Below are 18957 nucleotides of genomic sequence, written 5' to 3' on the forward strand. Positions count from 1 at the left end.
ATGCTTTATACTCTATGCTCTATCTGTTAAAGGTTATTCCAAGAACTACTATTTTTGAAGAGCCCATGCCGCTTAACCAATCCAAAACTTTGTGTTCAAAATAAAACACACTTATGACGCTTAATATGTATGGTAATATTCATATAGCAGGATTCATATGCTGCTGCTATACTGGATTATAGGAAAAATTATAGGCAATTGCATCTATTCGCGTTGCACAGAAAAATAAAATCTACTCGCACTGCACAACAAATCAATCTTTTATCGAAGACAATTTAAAGATCCAATACTATGTTCAAAAAGTGATGCATCCAAACGTAAGACACCCTTCAGACACATTTTTGAACAAATTATGTCACTAAGTGCCGGCGGATCCGATAATAAGTGATTGCGTTCATGTTTTGCATCACGTCTGCATTGGGTTGAAGCACGTTGGTTCGAGCGTAATGTTTATTTAATTTATTTTCTCTTCTGTGCGTAATTTAATATGCAATATAATTTATTATTTACTTCTTCAAGTACACAACAAAATTAATAATGAAAAAATTTAAATAAAATTAAATAAAATGACGTACAAACCAAATTAGCACAGCCCGCCAACAATCTTCTTTGCCATAGTTTTTGTAACGAAGTTGATAATATTTATCAGTGAGAGAAACTCTTGCAAAAATGATAACACAACGATAGCTCTCCAATTCACATCGCATTTGTGATGCTTTTAAATATTCAAGTATAACTGGAGTAAAATTCCCCTAACTCGAAGTCTCCTACCTCGAATTATTCCATAACTCGAACTCTTATGTACGAACTTTGAGTTTTCAATAGCTTTTCCTTATAGTTTTTTCTCCGTATATCGAATTTCCCTAACTCTGGTAATTCCGGAACTCAAAGTAAAAATTTACATAGCCTTTAATCAATTCCTTTTAAATTTATCTCCACAACTCAAAATTTTGGTTTTGCCCTTATATTTTCAAATACTCTTGTCAGTTACTTTTTTAACTTTCGGCGACACTTTGATGGCTAGCAACTGCTATTATTATTGTAAATTTTCTCAATACGATGTCTATAAGGCAATTGCCTTTCAATCACAAACATAAATCACCTTTTGACAATCACGGAAAAAATGGATTAATTATTGAAGTAGGTAAAGGTGATAGAGAGAAAAAAGATATAGCAGAAAAATATGAAATTCCTTCTAGCACCTCATCTGTTCTCTATTAATAGAGAGTTCTCTATTAATAAACGGAAACGGTTTGTAATATGTAAATATAATGACGTGGACGAAGCTATGTTACAGTGAATAAGTACTGCAAAAGCAAAAAATCTACATCAGTCGGGTAGTATTATTAGAGAAAAGGTAAAGCAGTTTACAGACACAATTACCACAATTTAGAAAATTATATAGAAAAGTACAATAAGTAAACAGAAAACCAAAACATATAATCGAATATTTAAAAAAAATAATATATGTATATTCAAATCATTAAATACTGTGGAAATTTAAAGGAGAGTGGTAAAAACTAAAAAAAAATATTTGGTAGAAAAACCAAAAAAAAAAATTATTTTCTCTATGCCTCCAATTTTCCCTAACTCACACTTTTTCGCCGTCCCCTTGACGATTCAAGTTAAGGGAATTTTATTGTATTATTTTTTACGATAGCCTTTTCGTAAGAATACCAAACGCATGTTCCTATTCCTATTGGAAAGTCTCTCAGTTTTTCGTTCTAGTTGTTAAGATGTCGATCATTTTTCTATAGTGTTTTCTTAAGGAAATCAATCGCAGAATCGATTTATTAATTAAATTTTTAATTATTGAATAAAGTATTTGTGTTGCTGTAAAGCTAGACTTTCTTTGTATGGTGACAAAGAAGCTTTATTAAAATTTAGAGGGGTTTTGAATAGCAAAGAAAGAAATAAGGGACAAACACAAAAATTTATTTTAATTTTATTGAAGTTTGGCTGACCATACAACGCTGTTTCGAGTATTGCCAAGTACTCTTCATCAGTGGTCTTTGGAAATAATCGAATTTTATTTAATTAGTTTATAGTCCGTATATAATTTGTTTGGACTGCAAGTGCCAGGCTTAGAACTCGTGCCTGTCTAATTATTAAATTATGAAATTGTAGTAATAGTAGTTCTAATGGAAATAGCTTATGTTATTATTGAAATATATAAACTAAAGTTTGGAGTAAGCAGAACTTTTTAAATGTAGGTTTTTGCAGTAAGGCAATCTAATAATGCTTCGAGGTTCCAAGATCTACGTTCTGGAACCACTCATAAATTTTGACGACCAAGTGCCGTTCAACACGCCCAAAGGAATTTCATACTTATACTCTGACGATATGCGTATGCAAAATAAGATCCTTCGCTAACATATACATAGTTATAATTTCATGATTTAAATGAGGGTTGTCCAAAGCACGGCCCACGGTTAATATTTGTACAGCCCGCAACATGTTTGTAATCTACCACAATTAGGCAAATTTTTTTCTTTTGTTATATTTTGTTATTGTTACATTATTTCATTTTTATGGGTTCTCAAATAAATGAATTAAAACGTAGCTTTTATAGATCAACACTTGTGACAGATTATTAACTTAAAAATATTGTTTGAATATCAATTATTTCCAGTACTTCCCAGATTTAGCACCGTATGACTTTTATCTTTTTAGACAAATGCATTAATCTAACCAAATATCACCTAAAGGTCTTGTGGAAAATTTATCTATTTATCGCGTATTACACATCAGATTTGATCGTACAACTTGAGCGTTGAAATTCGAAATTTGTGTTAAATCTGATGCGTAAATACAATATTTATAAGTTTGACAACAAGTTGGATGGAAATCTTTTTTTTTTGCAGTAGGTGGAAAGCATGAAAGCCACAGTATGAGATTTGAACCCACTAAAACCACTTCTTAAAAATGAATGGAGAAGATTTCTATAGCAATGTGGAAACTTCATTCCAGCAATCAGCGGAGTGAGCTGAAAGCAGATAGGCTTAATACATAGTGGACTCGGTTCATCTAAGCCAAAAAGCATGGGCATGAATTAGGGAATTAGGGAATGGGTGATATTAAAGGGAGTGAAGTTACGACTAAAATCGGGCGTGATTGCAGTCCCAATCATCAAAGTAATGGAATAGGTACTGAAGGGTTATGGAAATGAAGACGTTTGGGGGGAGGTCATAAAGCCGGTTGGATGTAAATCAAAATATTGCTCATGTTTTATCGTATACAATCGGATTAATTAATTATATTTTAAGGGATGATAGCCAAAACATTGTTTAAATGTATGAATGATTTTATTTTGTAGTATATTTGTTGTTTTTTTATTGCTGGGGCGTGTTCAAGATAATGTCGACTGTGTCTGATGTGTAATGCCAAGCGACGTCGGACAAGTTGTACGACAAAACCTGATGTATAATACCCGCTTAACGGATGAATATACCAACCAATATATGACCTCACTGTATATACGCACAATTTCGAATGCACCTTCCAAACATACATATATTTTTAGAACTTACAGCAATAGCGATAATTTAGTTATCTGCCGGAAATTCGATTTAATTAAATAATTCTCTGTAATTAATAGTTAATATCAGTATTTATGAAATTATGAATATGAATATATATATTCTTTTTTATATTCTTTTTATCGATTTTTTTTCTTAATAATAAAACTTCATAGAAAACTGTTTATTTTTACTATAATTATATACTACCGCATTTTTTTATACATTATGACTTCTTTAATAAATTTTACTGATGCAATTCCGTCCACTTCAAATAGATAAATTTCAGTGTTAGGAGTATAGGATATTCACTCACTAAGTACATGATATTATCTTTAACTTGTAGGTTGTAAAAAGCGTATTGTCGCTGTATGACGTCAATCCGACAACTTGGATTGAGGACAACAAGGATTGCGCTGGCATTTTCCATGTTAAATGCAATCAGACACGTTGCCTTGTGTACTCGCTCCTAGGGGCACGCGGGATCCCAAAAATTATACTTTTCGTATAAATCTTTGTTAACCCGTATTTCTCGAAAGGTTTGTTTTATAATAGCTTATCCATCTTCATTGATTTCTTGCAATATTCTCATCTGCCATATTTGTGACATATTTCATATCATATTAGACCATCATGTATTAAGTGCTTCACAAGGTCATAACGTAATCATTTCTTTGGTCCTTTTTATAGTGCGGTTAATATAATTAAAATGCATTTTCAGCATTCAGCAATATACGAAAACTACCACAACAGTTGTTCTACATACTCGCATTTATTTATTCTCAAAACCTGCACAGGAAATTAGTGTTGACCTGATCGCTGCTTCATATACATACAGTGACTCCATCGCATAATCGGACAAGCATTTGTTCGATATAAATGTGCTCTAAACTTTAAAAAAATTCCTAAAAATATGATTTTTTTTTGCTTTAATTAATACTTAACATACTTATCTATCTGAATTATAAAAAAAATTAAAACATTTCTCATAATAACTATTAATTTAAAATAAAAAACAGAACCAACACAATTTTTTGGGCTCAACGTATAATCGGACAAAATTAAGCATTCATGCTAAAAATACTGTTATTTTACAAATATGCACTTCAAAACTACAATAATAATTGTCAGAACAATGTTTTTTACATTAAGATAAATATAAATTATAAATTATATAATTGTAACATAAATTAGTATTAAAATAGTACCAAATGGAAAGCAATCTACTGTCGAAATTAGGCAATTAATAATTAAATTGAATTTCGAAGGTAAAACCGTTAGAGAAATTGTCAATTTAGTTGGAATAAGTCAATCTACTATTCAAGACATTATTAAGAGGTCCCATGATGAGTTTAGGCTGGCCAATAAGATCAGAGCAGCTTAAGACACTATATTAAATGATCGAGACGAGCGTTCGATATTAAAAGAAATAAAGAAAAATCCTTTCAAAACCGCAAAAGACCTTAAATTATCATTAAAACCCCGCCCTGGGAAAGATATATGCTTAAATACTATTCGCAATACATTAATAAATTCGATTATCACGGAAGAATTGCCAAAAAGAAGCCGTTTATAAGTATTAAAAATAAAAACAAAAGAATAAAATTTGTTAAGGAATATTTACTAAAAAGAGAAAGCTTTTGGAATCAAGTAAATTGATGGTAAATCATCTTGAATACATTTTCATTGATAATTTTCATATTTTTAAGGTTTTGTTCACTGATGAAAGTAAATTTCATCTGAATAGATCTGATGGTAAGATGTTTGTATGGCGTAAACCAAATGCAGAATTCAATCATCACAATACAAAAATAACTATAAAACATGGAGGAGGCTCTGTTATGGTTTGGGGTTGTATGTTGAGTGCGGGAGTAGGTAATTTGCATTTTATAGATAGTAAAATGGACAAATCTGGATACCTCGACATTCTGAAACAGAATGTAAAGCAAAGTACAGAGAAGTTGAGTATCGCAAAAAATTTTAATTTTTATCAGGACAACGATCCCACGCATACGTCAGGCGTAGCAAAGCATTGGTTGATCCATAACTGCCCCAAACTCATAGACACACCTGTACAGAGCCCAGACCTTAATATAATTGAGCATCTTTGGGAGGAATTAGCTAAGAGAGTGTACCAAAAAAAAATTAACACAATAGTACAGCTAAAGCAGGCTTTACTCGAACCATGGTACTCAATTGAGCCAGAAGTGTGCCAAAAATTGGTAAAATCAGTTCCAAATCGTCTTCAGGCCATTCTGGATAACAAAGGATATTCAACAAAATATTAAATGCCACATTTCTGCATTTTTAACATGGTTGCTTAATTTTGTCCGATTATACGTTGAGCCCAAAAAATTGTGTTGGTTCTGTTTTTTATTTTAAATTAATAGTTATTATGAGAAATGTTTTAATTTTTTTTATAATTCAGATAGATAAGTATGTATGTTAAGTATTAATTAAAGCAAAAAAAAATCATATTTTTAGGATTTTTTTTAAAGTTTAGAGCACATTTATATCGAACAAATGCTTGTCCGATTATGCGATGGAGTCACTGTATATACCTGTTATTTGACAGAGGTTACAACATATTTTAACACGCTTTTAAGAGCGGATTAGAGCTTCCTTCATATGCATTAACTTTTACGTCGAATGCTATAGATACTCTTAGACCCGATGCCCAAGTATGCACTGCGCAAAACATTATCTAATGCACAATATTTTATAACGGTTTAGCGTTTATGCGTGTTTTTTTGCCGCAAGTGTGGACTGAGCCAAAAAAAGGTTGGTAGCCATTAAAAAAAAGTTTTTAAAACAAAAATTATTAAAAAAAAAAAATATGAGTGAGGCGTCCAGATTTGGTTGTTCATAACTTCTCCTGCTAAGTGTTCTCCTATTTTCTGTTGTGAGGTTACTATTAATAATATGGTGGATCGTTATGCTGTTCTTAATTTTTAAATAAATTGAATTTGAATTCCAAAATCTATTTAATCTTTTCACTCAATAATAAATTGGAACGAATTTTTTTTAATTATTTAACTGACAGCGACACTTCTGTAATATAAATACATTCAAACCTCTCCATAATGAAATCATTAGTGCCTGCAAAAAAACTTCTTAATAGAGAGAATTCGCTATAGAAAGGTTCATATATATGAAAAAATATAAAAATCTCTGTGTCTTTAACAAAATTTCGTTATAGAGAGAAATAGGGTATAGGGAGATTCGCTATGGAGAGGTTTGACTGTATACTTTTATTAAGCTTGACGTTGCCAAAAATTTTAGTGATGCCCGTCTGTCTGTCCCTCTATTTTAAAGCTGGTTTGTGCAGTAATCACCCAGGATTTAAAATTGATAAAAAAAATGGTGTACGTTGATGTATTTAGTATACTGACTTAAACATATATGGAATGACTGAAGTCAGATGTATATATTCCATATGATTATAGGCATATAAATTTAACAACCAAAGCTATTTTTCTTTCACATTTGAAAAGGTGCATTGATTTTATTGAAATCAGGCATGCAATATATGTTCATACATATATGGATATTATTTGTAGTGCTTCAGTGTAACCAATATAATATATGTACCTTTATTTTAACTTTATTGATTACGCTAAATAACTCATTCTAAAAAACCCACTCTCATTTTCTCCTTTAAAAAGTTGTATACAATATTTGTATACCTAGTTCTAAAAAAATTTATGTTGGTTATAGATTCTTGATCCTTATTTGAAATTTTCTTTTAAATTAAAAAAAATTGGTAGCTTACTGTTAAATGTATGCAGAATGCTATCTCTCAAATACAACATATTGGTATAAATAAAGTAGTTTTTAAATCAGAAGGTAAAAACAATTGTTATATCTCTGTATTTCGGTATGGCTCAAAAACGAGTTGGTAAGGAACTGAAAGTTTCAGAAAAGTATTAGGATTGGTTATTGATAGGTCTAAGCAAAGATATGGAAATACAAATGGTGGTAATACTACCCAACGATTTTTTGAAAATGAAAGCATTTCTGCTACTATACCTGGACTGAACGAATGTCTAATTCACCGATTACATACTACATTAGAAGCTATATCATCTGTTTATAATATAAATACTAAAATATTTCATCATTATATTCTAGAAACAGCTGGAAAATTTGGAGAACTGTACAGCTGGTATTATATGCCTACTACCATTCATAAACTATTAATTCATGGACCATAAATAATATTTTAATTACTATTACCGATAGGTCTTGAAGACGGTCAAGAATTATGCAATAAGACTTTAAACAATTTTGCGAAGATTATTCGCCTAAAAGTTCGCGAATCGAAACAATGTATGATATAATTTTAGTTTCCTAATTACATCTGATCCATATATATCTAGTTGCCAAGAACTACCTTATAAGCCATTCAAATCGATGCCGACTGAAATGTCGCAGCAAATCAATTTAATTGGTAAAAAAAACTTGGTAAGATTAGAATGTTCCACTCAGAAGACATTGTCGCAACTATAACTTTGTTGTCTGAGGATGAATAATTGTTTTTACAGTTTCATTGAAAGTATTACGCCACCATGTTTTATCTTCAGTTTCCCTCATCTTCTACTTCCCTGCGGATTCCATTCAAGTATTGCGTGGATTTCATATTTCATCGTGTGTCCAAGCCAGCTATGCTTTCGTCTTTATATTTCATTATTTTTATTTTCTTGTTCAGTAATTTGCAATAAATCTTCATTTCTTATTCCCTTTGGCCACCAGATTATCAGGATAATTCGCAGACACCTGATAGTAAAGACCTATTAGCTTTTGCTTGATGTTAGAGTTTAAAAGCCGTGTCTCGCATCCATATAAAAGAATCGATTTTAGACATACATTAAAAACGTGTATTTTTGTTTTGGGAAACACAGAAGTCGATCGCTATACGTTACATAGTGAAGAAAACACAACTCTGGCTTGGTGGGCACGCTGTGATACATCTTTGAGTGTACCACCTTACTCTGAGATTATGTGCCCAAGATAGCAGAATTCACTTACGTTCTGAATTTGGTTGACATCAATGTAAAAACTTGGCAAACTTTTGATTTTTATTGTCCAAAGTTTCTGTTTTGTATATGTTAATGCGTGGTCCGATATTTGCTGCTACATTTGTTATGGTATCCATTTTGGTTTGCAATTGGTTTTTTGAATGTTAAGAGCACTATGTTGTCGGCATAGTCTAAATCTTTTAGGTGTTGGTTAATTCGCCATGAGATTTCGTGATTTGCAGCACTGCGTCTATTACTGCAAACAAGAATGGTGATAAAAAGCACCCCTGCTTTACTCTCCTTTGTACTCCATTGTCTTCAAGTGCATCCCAAATCGTTGTCTACCTACAACATGTGGTCTTATAGACATGTGGTCCATTTATATAATTTAAGTGGAGTTGTTATTTATCGATAATACTCGTTTGTGTATAGAAATGATTTCTCTGAATTTTCATAAGGATTCTGGTTAATAACTTTTGTTTTCGTTTATAAAGAAAGAGGTCTTTTTTTGGAAATTAATTTTTAATTTATATAATTAAAGATCCGACATCTTTTGATAATTTTTTTTCTTTCATCTCTATTCTTTAATAATATATTTAATTTTTGAATTTGTAGATTTTGGAATTTGCTTGAATTTAAAATCTGATAAACATTGTACATTAAAAATATTTTTAAACACACTATCTTCCTACCTGTAATTTATACATAAACAAAACTAGACCTAATGTGAGCTATATGCAAAGCGTTAAACGAAGTAAAGTTAGAAAACAGTTCTGAACCTGTTCGATTTAAGATTCAGTATGTTCTACTTACTCCAATAGGTGGTTAACATGTCGTCCAATAGACATGTGGTCATTTATAACATTTACTTATGGTAGTTGGCCAATACAGACGTGAGTCGTCCTTGACCGCGTCGGACGCCAGTGAGTCCGATTAGTTGCTTACTAGTACGGAGTGCCCCCAAATCGTTGGTCACCTGGTGCTTCCACCGAAGATGCATACGTACTCTAACGCGTTTTACACCTGCGGGTAACGTATCGAACACCTTTTTAGCCGGAGCGCTTTCTTTCATTCGCACGACATGACCAAACCAGCGAAGTCGCTTAATTTTTATGCGCTTAACTATGTCAATGTCGTTCCATCTAATTCGATACTCGTGGTCAATGCATAGCAGACCATAGATCTTTATATGAATTTTCAATAGGTTTCTAGTTAATAACTTTTGTTTTCGTTTATAAAGAGAATGAGGGCGTGTTTAGTTAATGTAAATATAAAGACCTGATAACTTTATGGTCTATTAATATCATATATTAGTTATTATAAATCGATAGTATATTATATGTATGTATGTAGTATGTATGAATCTTTTGGCAAAATTGCCACAAATACTTTTATTTAATTTAATTTTTCAAAACAATAAAGAAAGGAAAAATTTTTTAAATGTAAATCCAGTTTAATTGTTGTTAAGGTAACAAGAAAGTGAAATTAATGATGTACACTGGTAAAATGCTAATGAAACATCCGAATGCGTACAAACCCGTTAAACAGCGCAAAATAGTTTCGTTTAATAGTACAGTAATTTGTTTAAGAAACCAGATGCACGATACTACTACCTAGAAGTAGTTTATAAAAGTGTTAAGGTTTGGAAAGTAACCAAATATTAAAAACGTACTAAAGAAGCTATAACGCTGTTGACACTTGAACGACATTAAACAACTTATTAAACTTGAAATTAATGAAAGCTACAGCGGATGAACGGACGACCAGGCAAGCAAAAGTGTCATCTCTCTCTTCTGTGCCATTTTATTGTCGGACGCAAGTGCAAATGAACTACTAAACTACATACGGGGTTAAAGCATTAAAAACGCTATAACCCACGAACCAGGTAACTTTTAATGCTTAAATAACAATGCTCGAATAAGATATGAATGAACACATTTTTGTTTTTAAAAAAAATTTATTAGTTTTTATACTTAAGTTGTAGCGTAAAATAGTTTCTATAAGTGATATATGCATCTTAAAACCTAAAAATTTCACTTAAAATATTGGCAAATTACATACATATATACTTCACTATATTAAAATAATATTAATTTATTACTTTTTACTTTTTGCTTTTTTCAAAAAAAAAAATTAAATTTTCTAAACAGTTTTTAATATACAAGTTTGAAAATTTTAAGAAATACTTATAGTTTAGTGTGTGTGTAAAAACAAGTAATTAAATCAATAAAAAAAATATAAAAATAATAAATAATATAATTTTTTTAACATTCGGTAGTTTTTGTAAAACATAATTTATTTTAATCTTCAAAAATGTATCAGTTCACTTTTTTATTATTGCCTCAGTACGTCGGAACCTAGCATATTCACATTAGTGATATACACGATCTGGAGTAACAGTGTAAAGCAACAACAACAAAATGCATTAACTCGAATTATTGTTACCGCTTTACACTGTTATTATGTTACTCGGTTACCGAGCTCGTTACTCCAGATCGTGAATACTACTATCATATTTTTTTAGTATGGCAGTGTAATGTTGTTTATTTGTACTGAAACACTAAACATACTTCTTTATCATTAAAATACACATATCATATTATTTTCTAATGTTCGTAATAGTGCCATGTTTTACACGCACTTCGAAGGTAATGTACACAGTGTCGTTTGTGAGCAAAATAGTAATCCTTTCGAACAAGTCATTTTATGTCCCTTCATTACACCTGACGAGTTTTTGTAGCACACAAAATAGCTGTAGACGGAAGTCTGATCAGCAATTTTATCGCCCTCTTTGCAATAGTATTTACGTTTTTTCACGCCCGTCAATACTATCGGTTTAGCAGTGGTTGTGACAGTGGGTGCTACCGGCACTAATTGATGACTATATGCATTAGGCACATTACTTTTAATATAACCATTTTCTGGGTTTTTAATATGGTCCAGTTGATTGTCATATTGTAATAGAAGATTTCCCATATTTTGGGCTTTTAGTGTTTGATCTCGCTTTTTTTTTGCTTCTTGAAGTGCTTTCATCGCTTCCAATTGTATTCGCTTATTTTCATTTACTGTGTATGCACTAACCAATGCAGTTGGATTACATACAGAATATGTGTAGGCATCACATATGCGGGTCTGTGAATTGAATGCAGTATATGGGGGACAGGAGTATGAAAGAATCTTACCATCTTTTTTGCTGCAAACATAGTACCGTGTGCAGTCAGTTGCGTTAGGTTGGCGAACACCAGCAGCACATGTTATAACTTCGATATTGTCAAGATCGTTCTCAGGAGGTATATTACCAAATAGTGGTAATATGGAATTACGAAAAAGTTTATAACTCATAAAATTTCCACCAATATTCACGAGCTGATTATTTTCATTATAATTATTGTTTGAGTATGAATTTGGTTGATTTGCTATTCCATAAATGGGATATTTCGGTTTAAAGGAAGAACTAACTGAACTTTCTGGTCTTGGCATATATAAATTAGAGAGAGGTAAAATCGTGTTAACATCCGGTTTTTTCTCATATACTTTATCATATATTTGTGGTGAATGATGATGATATTGGCTGTTTAAGTTATAAACAATTTCATCCGTATCATCTTCCATACTTTCATACTTTTGTGAATTTGGACTTATTTTGACTTTACTTGGGTGAATCTGTTCTGGAAAAATAGGATCCACATGTATACTTTGGGAGTAAGCTGTAGGTTGATGATTACTATTTGGTCTATCTAAATCAATTGGTTGAGGTATATTATCATGTTGTACAGTTGAATAGGTATCAGATATTTGAAACAGTTTATTCACGTTATCGTTGCTCAGATGAGAGCTTGGTGTATAGTAATCAACAATCATTTCGGGTGTAGATTGATATTTAAATGGTCGATTTGTTGTTGCAGTGAGCTCAGTATTAAACGATGAAGGATACTGTGTTACATATTGATTAGTATCTGTTGTTGATATTACTGGCCGTACGGTAGTTATTGTTATAAATTTATTTATATTATTTTGATACTGTTTGTGGTTGTTAGAAAATGTGTTCTCTGGTTTTTGATAATCATATATTTCATTTTCTGTAAAATTTTCTTGCAAACCAATATTTGGTATAATTCCTAAATTATGCCCATATGTGTCCAAAATAGCTTTTTCAGCAGAATTTGTAGATGAAATATGTACAGGAATGACATTATTATGTATAATAGTTGTGCCTGGCTTACTGTATGCATTGTCAGAATATGACCCTTTTTTATGGGAATTATAATTGTTACGATGTCGTACGTATTTATTGTCGTAATTGTCGTCAATATAGTGCTTAACGTTGTTTGGATTATTATAATTTGTTGAGAAATGGCTTTCATGTGGCCTTTGTCCCGAAAATATATTTGCGGGTAAAAAAACTGGTTGCAGTATTGGCTGACCGTAAAAATTAGTATTTGGAATAACATTTGGCACATTTTGATCAGCAATCATTTGTTGAGATAGCTCATATACAGTTTTAAGTGTATCTTCAGATATTTTTGGTGAGGTATGGCTATAATCTACTGCATGAGGCAAAAATTGATGTTCAATGGGATATTGGGGTAGGTTAAACATAACAGAACCTTCAGGGCGATTAACAACAATTTGTGAATTTGAATAACCCGATTTACCATATTGCTTAGGAAAAGAATTTGTAAGCATTACTTTCATCTCTGGATCAAGTTTTTTATCTAAACCTTCCTGAGAGCTTGTATCATTTGTTGGTGGTGTTTCAATTTGATGAATAGTTGAGTCAATTGTTTGTGGAAATGATGCCTTGTGATGGTCACTAAAATCAGTAGAAGTTGGGTTTGTCATATCATATTTGTTTTTTATGTTAAAATGCGCCAAAAATGCATTTAGTTGATCAGGGCGCAGTTCAGGTTGCTCTTCAGCATTTTTGTTTTGATATTTTTGTTTTAAACTATCTATAAGTTGTGATAATCTTTGTAAGTGTTCTGTTAACTTTGGATCAATATTTTCTGATGGTTTTGGATGTTTAGAATTGCTTTCCTTTTTATCAGCATTAATTTCTATAGAGTAGTTCACAGCTTCTCGATTTTCTACTGGGAGAAAGCCATCAAATTCAAGGACTTCGCTGCCGTCTCCACTTGATTCACCTTCACTATCAAACTTCTCACTATTTGTCATATTGATTGCATTAATTATAACCTTTATATCTGAATCCTTTTCGTTTTTGACACTTTTCTCATTTTCTTCGCTTACTATATACATATCCGCGTCTCTATTTTTATGTATATCAGTTTCCGGTTTTTTCACATTTTTAAAAGTTTCTTCTTCATTCTTAACTTTATTGCTTATTTCATTACTTATGTCCTCTAAAACACACTCCCAATCATCATCGGGCAAAACACATACGCCCAAATTCTTCTCGTAAACTAAGCCTTTTTCACACTTTTCAGGTATCCAGACATGTTTTTTAGATGGCAGTTCAACACATTTGAAATATTCCTCACAACGCGTTTTATGTGCTCTCGTTTTCTGTAGGCATGGTGAAGCTGAAAAATATTTCAATGTATTAAATTATTTTAAAATAAAATAAGCATATTAAACACCTCAATAGAGGAATATAAATAAGTTTTTTTGAAGACTCAGAAGTTCTATTATAATCAGTATCCAAACAAACAAATACACTAGGATTCACATATGTTATTGTTTTATACATAATGTACAGTAAAAACTTTTTAAAACGAAGGATTTAATAGGCAAATATCTCTATCGTGCAATGTTGATAGTATCCAATATTCTTTTATCATAAAAACCACATATTTTATACGGACAATTCTCTTAACCGGTCAGTATCACTGGAATAATCAGTATCTGATTAAGAGCACTTTTTTAAGCGTCATAAAGAAGATATATTTTGTTCCTAACTGATTATCACAAATCTTTGCAATATATTTAAAATAAGTAATAGACATTAAGAACTACATTCTCATAACTATTAAAAATCAATTCTTTTAAAATATCAGATATAACCAAATGTGAAATAATTAAAAACTAAATTGATTGGGTTTAAGCAAAAGCATTTTTAATGGGTTCATTCGTTATAATATCAACCCAGTGAAGACTTTATGACTGACGATTATCCAAGTTATTACCATGGAAAAAAGTAAAGCGTTCCTTACCATATATAGCAATGTTGATAACGTTGTATAAAAGAAATTGTATTATAACTATATTTCAAAATTATACTATTTGAATAATTTTTTTAGACTATTAAGGTCTACATTTTTTAAGAATTTAGCTAATACTTTTAAAAAAGAACAACTGAAAATTTCTTAAAATCGGAACAAAAATTTATTCAAATCTATGAAAAAAATTCGATAAAATTTAAAACAAGTCAAAAATATCAGTTAAGACTAGAGTAACAAAATAAAAGAATTTCTAGACTTAACTATAAATAAACACTTCAAGTGGAAAGCACTTTTTTAAAGGTAAAATAATTTCGCACGCCCCAGGAATCAGCAGTGATCTTTTCCCTCTTCTACTTTCTACTCTTCTATATTCTTCTATTAACCTTAATGAAAGAATGGAATATTCATTTATAAACAAATCAGAAAAGTATTTCTTATACGGAAAAATCGGGATATAAGTAAAATACAAATATATATATTAAATATATATGAATATATATATAGTATATATATTATAAATAATATACATTCTTAAACAAAGTATTAAGTCCCATGGCTTTAATAAAAATTTTAGAAATAGAAATATTCATAGAGACCAACGAATTAACATATAGACAATGTTTTTAATATAAAATTCATGATAACTAAAGAAATATAATGTTTATAATGATTTTTATCATCAAATTGGATGAAACGGAGGCAGAACATGAAGGAATCTGAATTTCACAAAGGACTTTGCTGTCAAATATGAAAAATGACGTACACAGGGAAATAATTAAAATAAAAATATTATTAATATATTAAATAATTATAATTTTAAATGGAAATATTTATCCAAATCAAATCTCAGATATTGCAGACAGATGGCAAATAATTAATGTCATTGAAGTCGATAATGCTAATCCGATAATTGTACTAAAGAATTTACAGCTTCATATACTCGCATGTTCTCCTAAGTATATTGTAATATATTATGATTTAAAATGGAAATTATGCAGAAATATTCGTAGAGAGAGAAATGCATAAAAGAGTATAGAAATAACAAATTCGAAACCTTTCTTTGGCATTTCTTGAAAGCACTAGTTTATGTCCCGAAAAGACAATTTTGGACTATTCAATTTATAATTGAATCGGAATGAGTGAATGAGAGGAAGAGAGGAAGAATTTTACTCACTTTATAATACTAGACAGGCTGTATCCTTTGTGATATCATTGGGTTCAGTGCACTAACTACTACGCAACAACGGCTATACTCTGTACTAAGAGTTTTGTCTAAATTCAAACTATGCCTTTTAATATTATTAACTTAAAACACATATTCTGAAAAACTAATATTATTTTTATATATACATATCAATCAAAAATACTTGAAATATTTGCACAATAATTTTAATTAAATTTTTTTTAATTTTTTTGGTTTTTATATAATATTTTTCACTTTCCTTAGATTCAAAACAACGAAATCTGTTTTTAACACTTTTCAGATCAGTCTTTGTATATATTGTTGTGTATTTAGATAAATTTGGTGAATATTTCTGCATATATAATATACTGTTTTTGAAATTTTAGAACGTAACGCACTTTCTACTAAAAGTAAGATTACGATTATACAAACAAAAATATTATGTACCTTCTGAAAAATAAAATAAAACACAATATATAAAAATCTTTAATTCAATTATTCGCAACTTTATCATCTCTAAAACACGGTATTGAACTCGGATATAAACAACTTCGTTTACGATTATTATTAATAATATTGTATGTATATTGCTGTGTTTGATAATCCTTTTGTAAAAAAATCCGACAAATATAAACCAATAAGACCGAGGTTCTGTTTGGTATGGCGTCTAGACTACGAATGATTGTTATTAACATGGATGAGTAATAAAGTTTAGTCGTTTTTGAAACTGAAGAATTAAAACGTTTAACCAAGTATATAAACTAATAAAGCCATTATTACTAAATCTATTTTCAAATGCGGAAAAAAGTTTTGAATTGAGCAAGTGTAAAAATTTCATTCTACAGTCACACTTTCTGTGGTAAATGTTGTCTTCCATACCAACACTACTCACTAACCGCTTAAAGTTGTTCTCTCTTTTCTGCTGCTCGGAATAAGAAGGTATCAACCAGGTCAAGTTATACATTTTTATTTTTAACAACAAATAAATTAGTATTACACGCCACGCCGCTAGTGTAATATGTTTAAACTTTTCCTGTCAATAATAAATGTAACGTTTCACTCCTCACACCTCTGTCCCACCATTGAGTACCTTTAGCAAATATGACAACTGTGTGAGTTAAGAGTTATAAATTACTAAATCAAACACAGTTTATAGCCAAATAACGACATGAGTACCAAAATACTTGTTACACGTGATATTAAAAAATAAAAATATTAGAAATAAAAATTTCACTAATATCTCAAAAACCACTTTAATTTTAATTATATTTAATATTAGTTTATTTATGTTTTTTTTTCACTATTTAGTAATAAGTGAAAAAAAATTTGTTATATGTTATACATAATATTAAATAAGAACTTAAGTTTGTTTTAGATAATACATATTCAATTGGATGTCTTAATTGTTGTTAAGAACATCAAAATGCTGTTATTAGCAATTTTTAAACTGGAGATTTGAAAAGGAACAATAGTTAAATTTAGCTATTTCACAGCCCATATACACTTCACGCCTATATTGGCTGCTAGTCTGCACCATACACTAAAGCGTAGTAGTGACACCACAAACCCTAGTGAAACCATTTACTTTCACTAAGAACTCCACATCGTTCTATAAAGTGAATGAAATATTTTTTTTGTAAATGTATTAAGGCCTATCTGTATATAATGGGTATTTATATAATGGGCTTTCATCTCTTTCCCATGATTACTGGTAAGAAGTGGTTTTAGTGGGTTCAAGTCTCACACTGTGGCTTTTGTAAATATTAGAAAAGGTACAAACGCTGTTTGATCTTTGTAAGTACAGTGTCAGAACCGGTTACAAATAATATATAATGTATAATATATAATTTATAGTGATATAAATTAAAATATAAATTAAAATATGTATATTATGTATATTTACATAAATTTATTTATTTTTATTTATTTATGTTCATTTATTAATTTATGACACTTTTGATCGATAAATCTGGATGCAATCTAGATTTACTCTCTTTCTATTAAATTTAATAGCCCAATCGAGCATATTTAAAGTAATCTAATATTTTTTTATTTATATTTTTCATAAATACATTCATATGAATATCGAATCAAATCACACTTTATTTGTCAAGTCATATAGCTTTTAGCTTTTAATTTCAGGGTTATCATGCTACTCTGGAAAATATCTAGAATGTTATAAATTAATCTCGAGTGTTACACATTTCGCTTAAGATTTACCAAAGACAAATGAAAGTAAATCTTTATTAAAAAAGTTACCCCAGATTTACCAATGGAAAATGGCATTAAGAAACTATACTCTATATATTTTTTACATATTCTTATTTACATATAATTTCCTCACTAGGAAAATTTAATTGCAATATTTTTTTGATGGTTACATTTTAAACGCATATATTCTATATCGTCGAAGTCGACGCGGATTTGTTTCAGGTAATAACTTTTCAAATGTTCTAAAGACAAAAGAAACAACAATTTTTTTTTGTGTTTGGTCATTAAAACCAGTAGCCAGAAACCAAATTCGACTTTAACCGTTTCGATCTTTAAATTCAGTTGGTCGCTATAATAGGTGACGTATGCGATTTCTACTGTATATTTAATATTGCATCATATAATATCTGGTAGAGAGATTTCGAAAAGTAGTAAACTACAACAACAAAAATTCTTTTTATATTATTTTAATTAATTGAATTTTTAGCTGACCATATACTCGTTTCAAGTATTGCTAATTACTCATATAATATCATATAATATGAGATATAATATCATAATTATAATATCACAAATCATGTAACTCATTAAAATTATTTTCATTCAATATTTTTTGCATTCTTTGTTAAAAATGTCGTCTATATAATATATAGAAAGAAAATATCTAACTTATGCTGAAAAGAATAAACAAATTTATTATAATAATAAACAAATTAAACAATACTTACCATAATAATAAATTCATGTTACATTAATTTATATTAATTATGAGTATGAGGAACTAAGCCATTAAGATTTCGAATAATTCCGATTACGCGCCATCGTATTTGATTACTCTCCATGCG

General features: G+C 30.0%; 1 protein-coding gene across 1 annotated transcript; it reads right to left on the reverse strand.

The window, feature by feature from the left end:
• Positions 1-11167: 11167 nt before the first annotated feature.
• Positions 11168-18715, reverse strand: LOC119688517 (myb-like protein A). The gene is made up of 3 exons (XM_038103192.1): positions 18661-18715; positions 12637-14079; positions 11168-12585 (listed from the first exon to the last, which is right to left on the reverse strand). Exons 1-3 carry the CDS (start codon positions 18713-18715, stop codon positions 11168-11170), a joined length of 2916 nt encoding a protein of 971 aa, XP_037959120.1.
• Positions 18716-18957: the final 242 nt, after the last annotated feature.

Source organism: Teleopsis dalmanni, chromosome X (assembly GCF_002237135.1).
Source record: "Teleopsis dalmanni isolate 2A chromosome X, ASM223713v2, whole genome shotgun sequence".
NCBI lineage: Eukaryota > Metazoa > Arthropoda > Insecta > Diptera > Diopsidae > Teleopsis > Teleopsis dalmanni.

Excerpts from the sequence above, each read along its gene's own strand:
- LOC119688517 (XM_038103192.1), bottom strand. The coding sequence starts at position 18,715 with ATGAAAATAATTTTAATGAGTTACATGATTTGTGATATTATAATTATG. Across the intron at positions 14,080-18,660 it reads TATTATAATTATGATATTAT|CTTCACCATGCCTACAGAAA; the intron begins ATCTCATATTAT and ends AATATTTTTCAG. Across the intron at positions 12,586-12,636 it reads AGGAATTATACCAAATATTG|AGAACACATTTTCTAACAAC; the intron begins GTTTGCAAGAAA and ends ATCAAAAACCAG.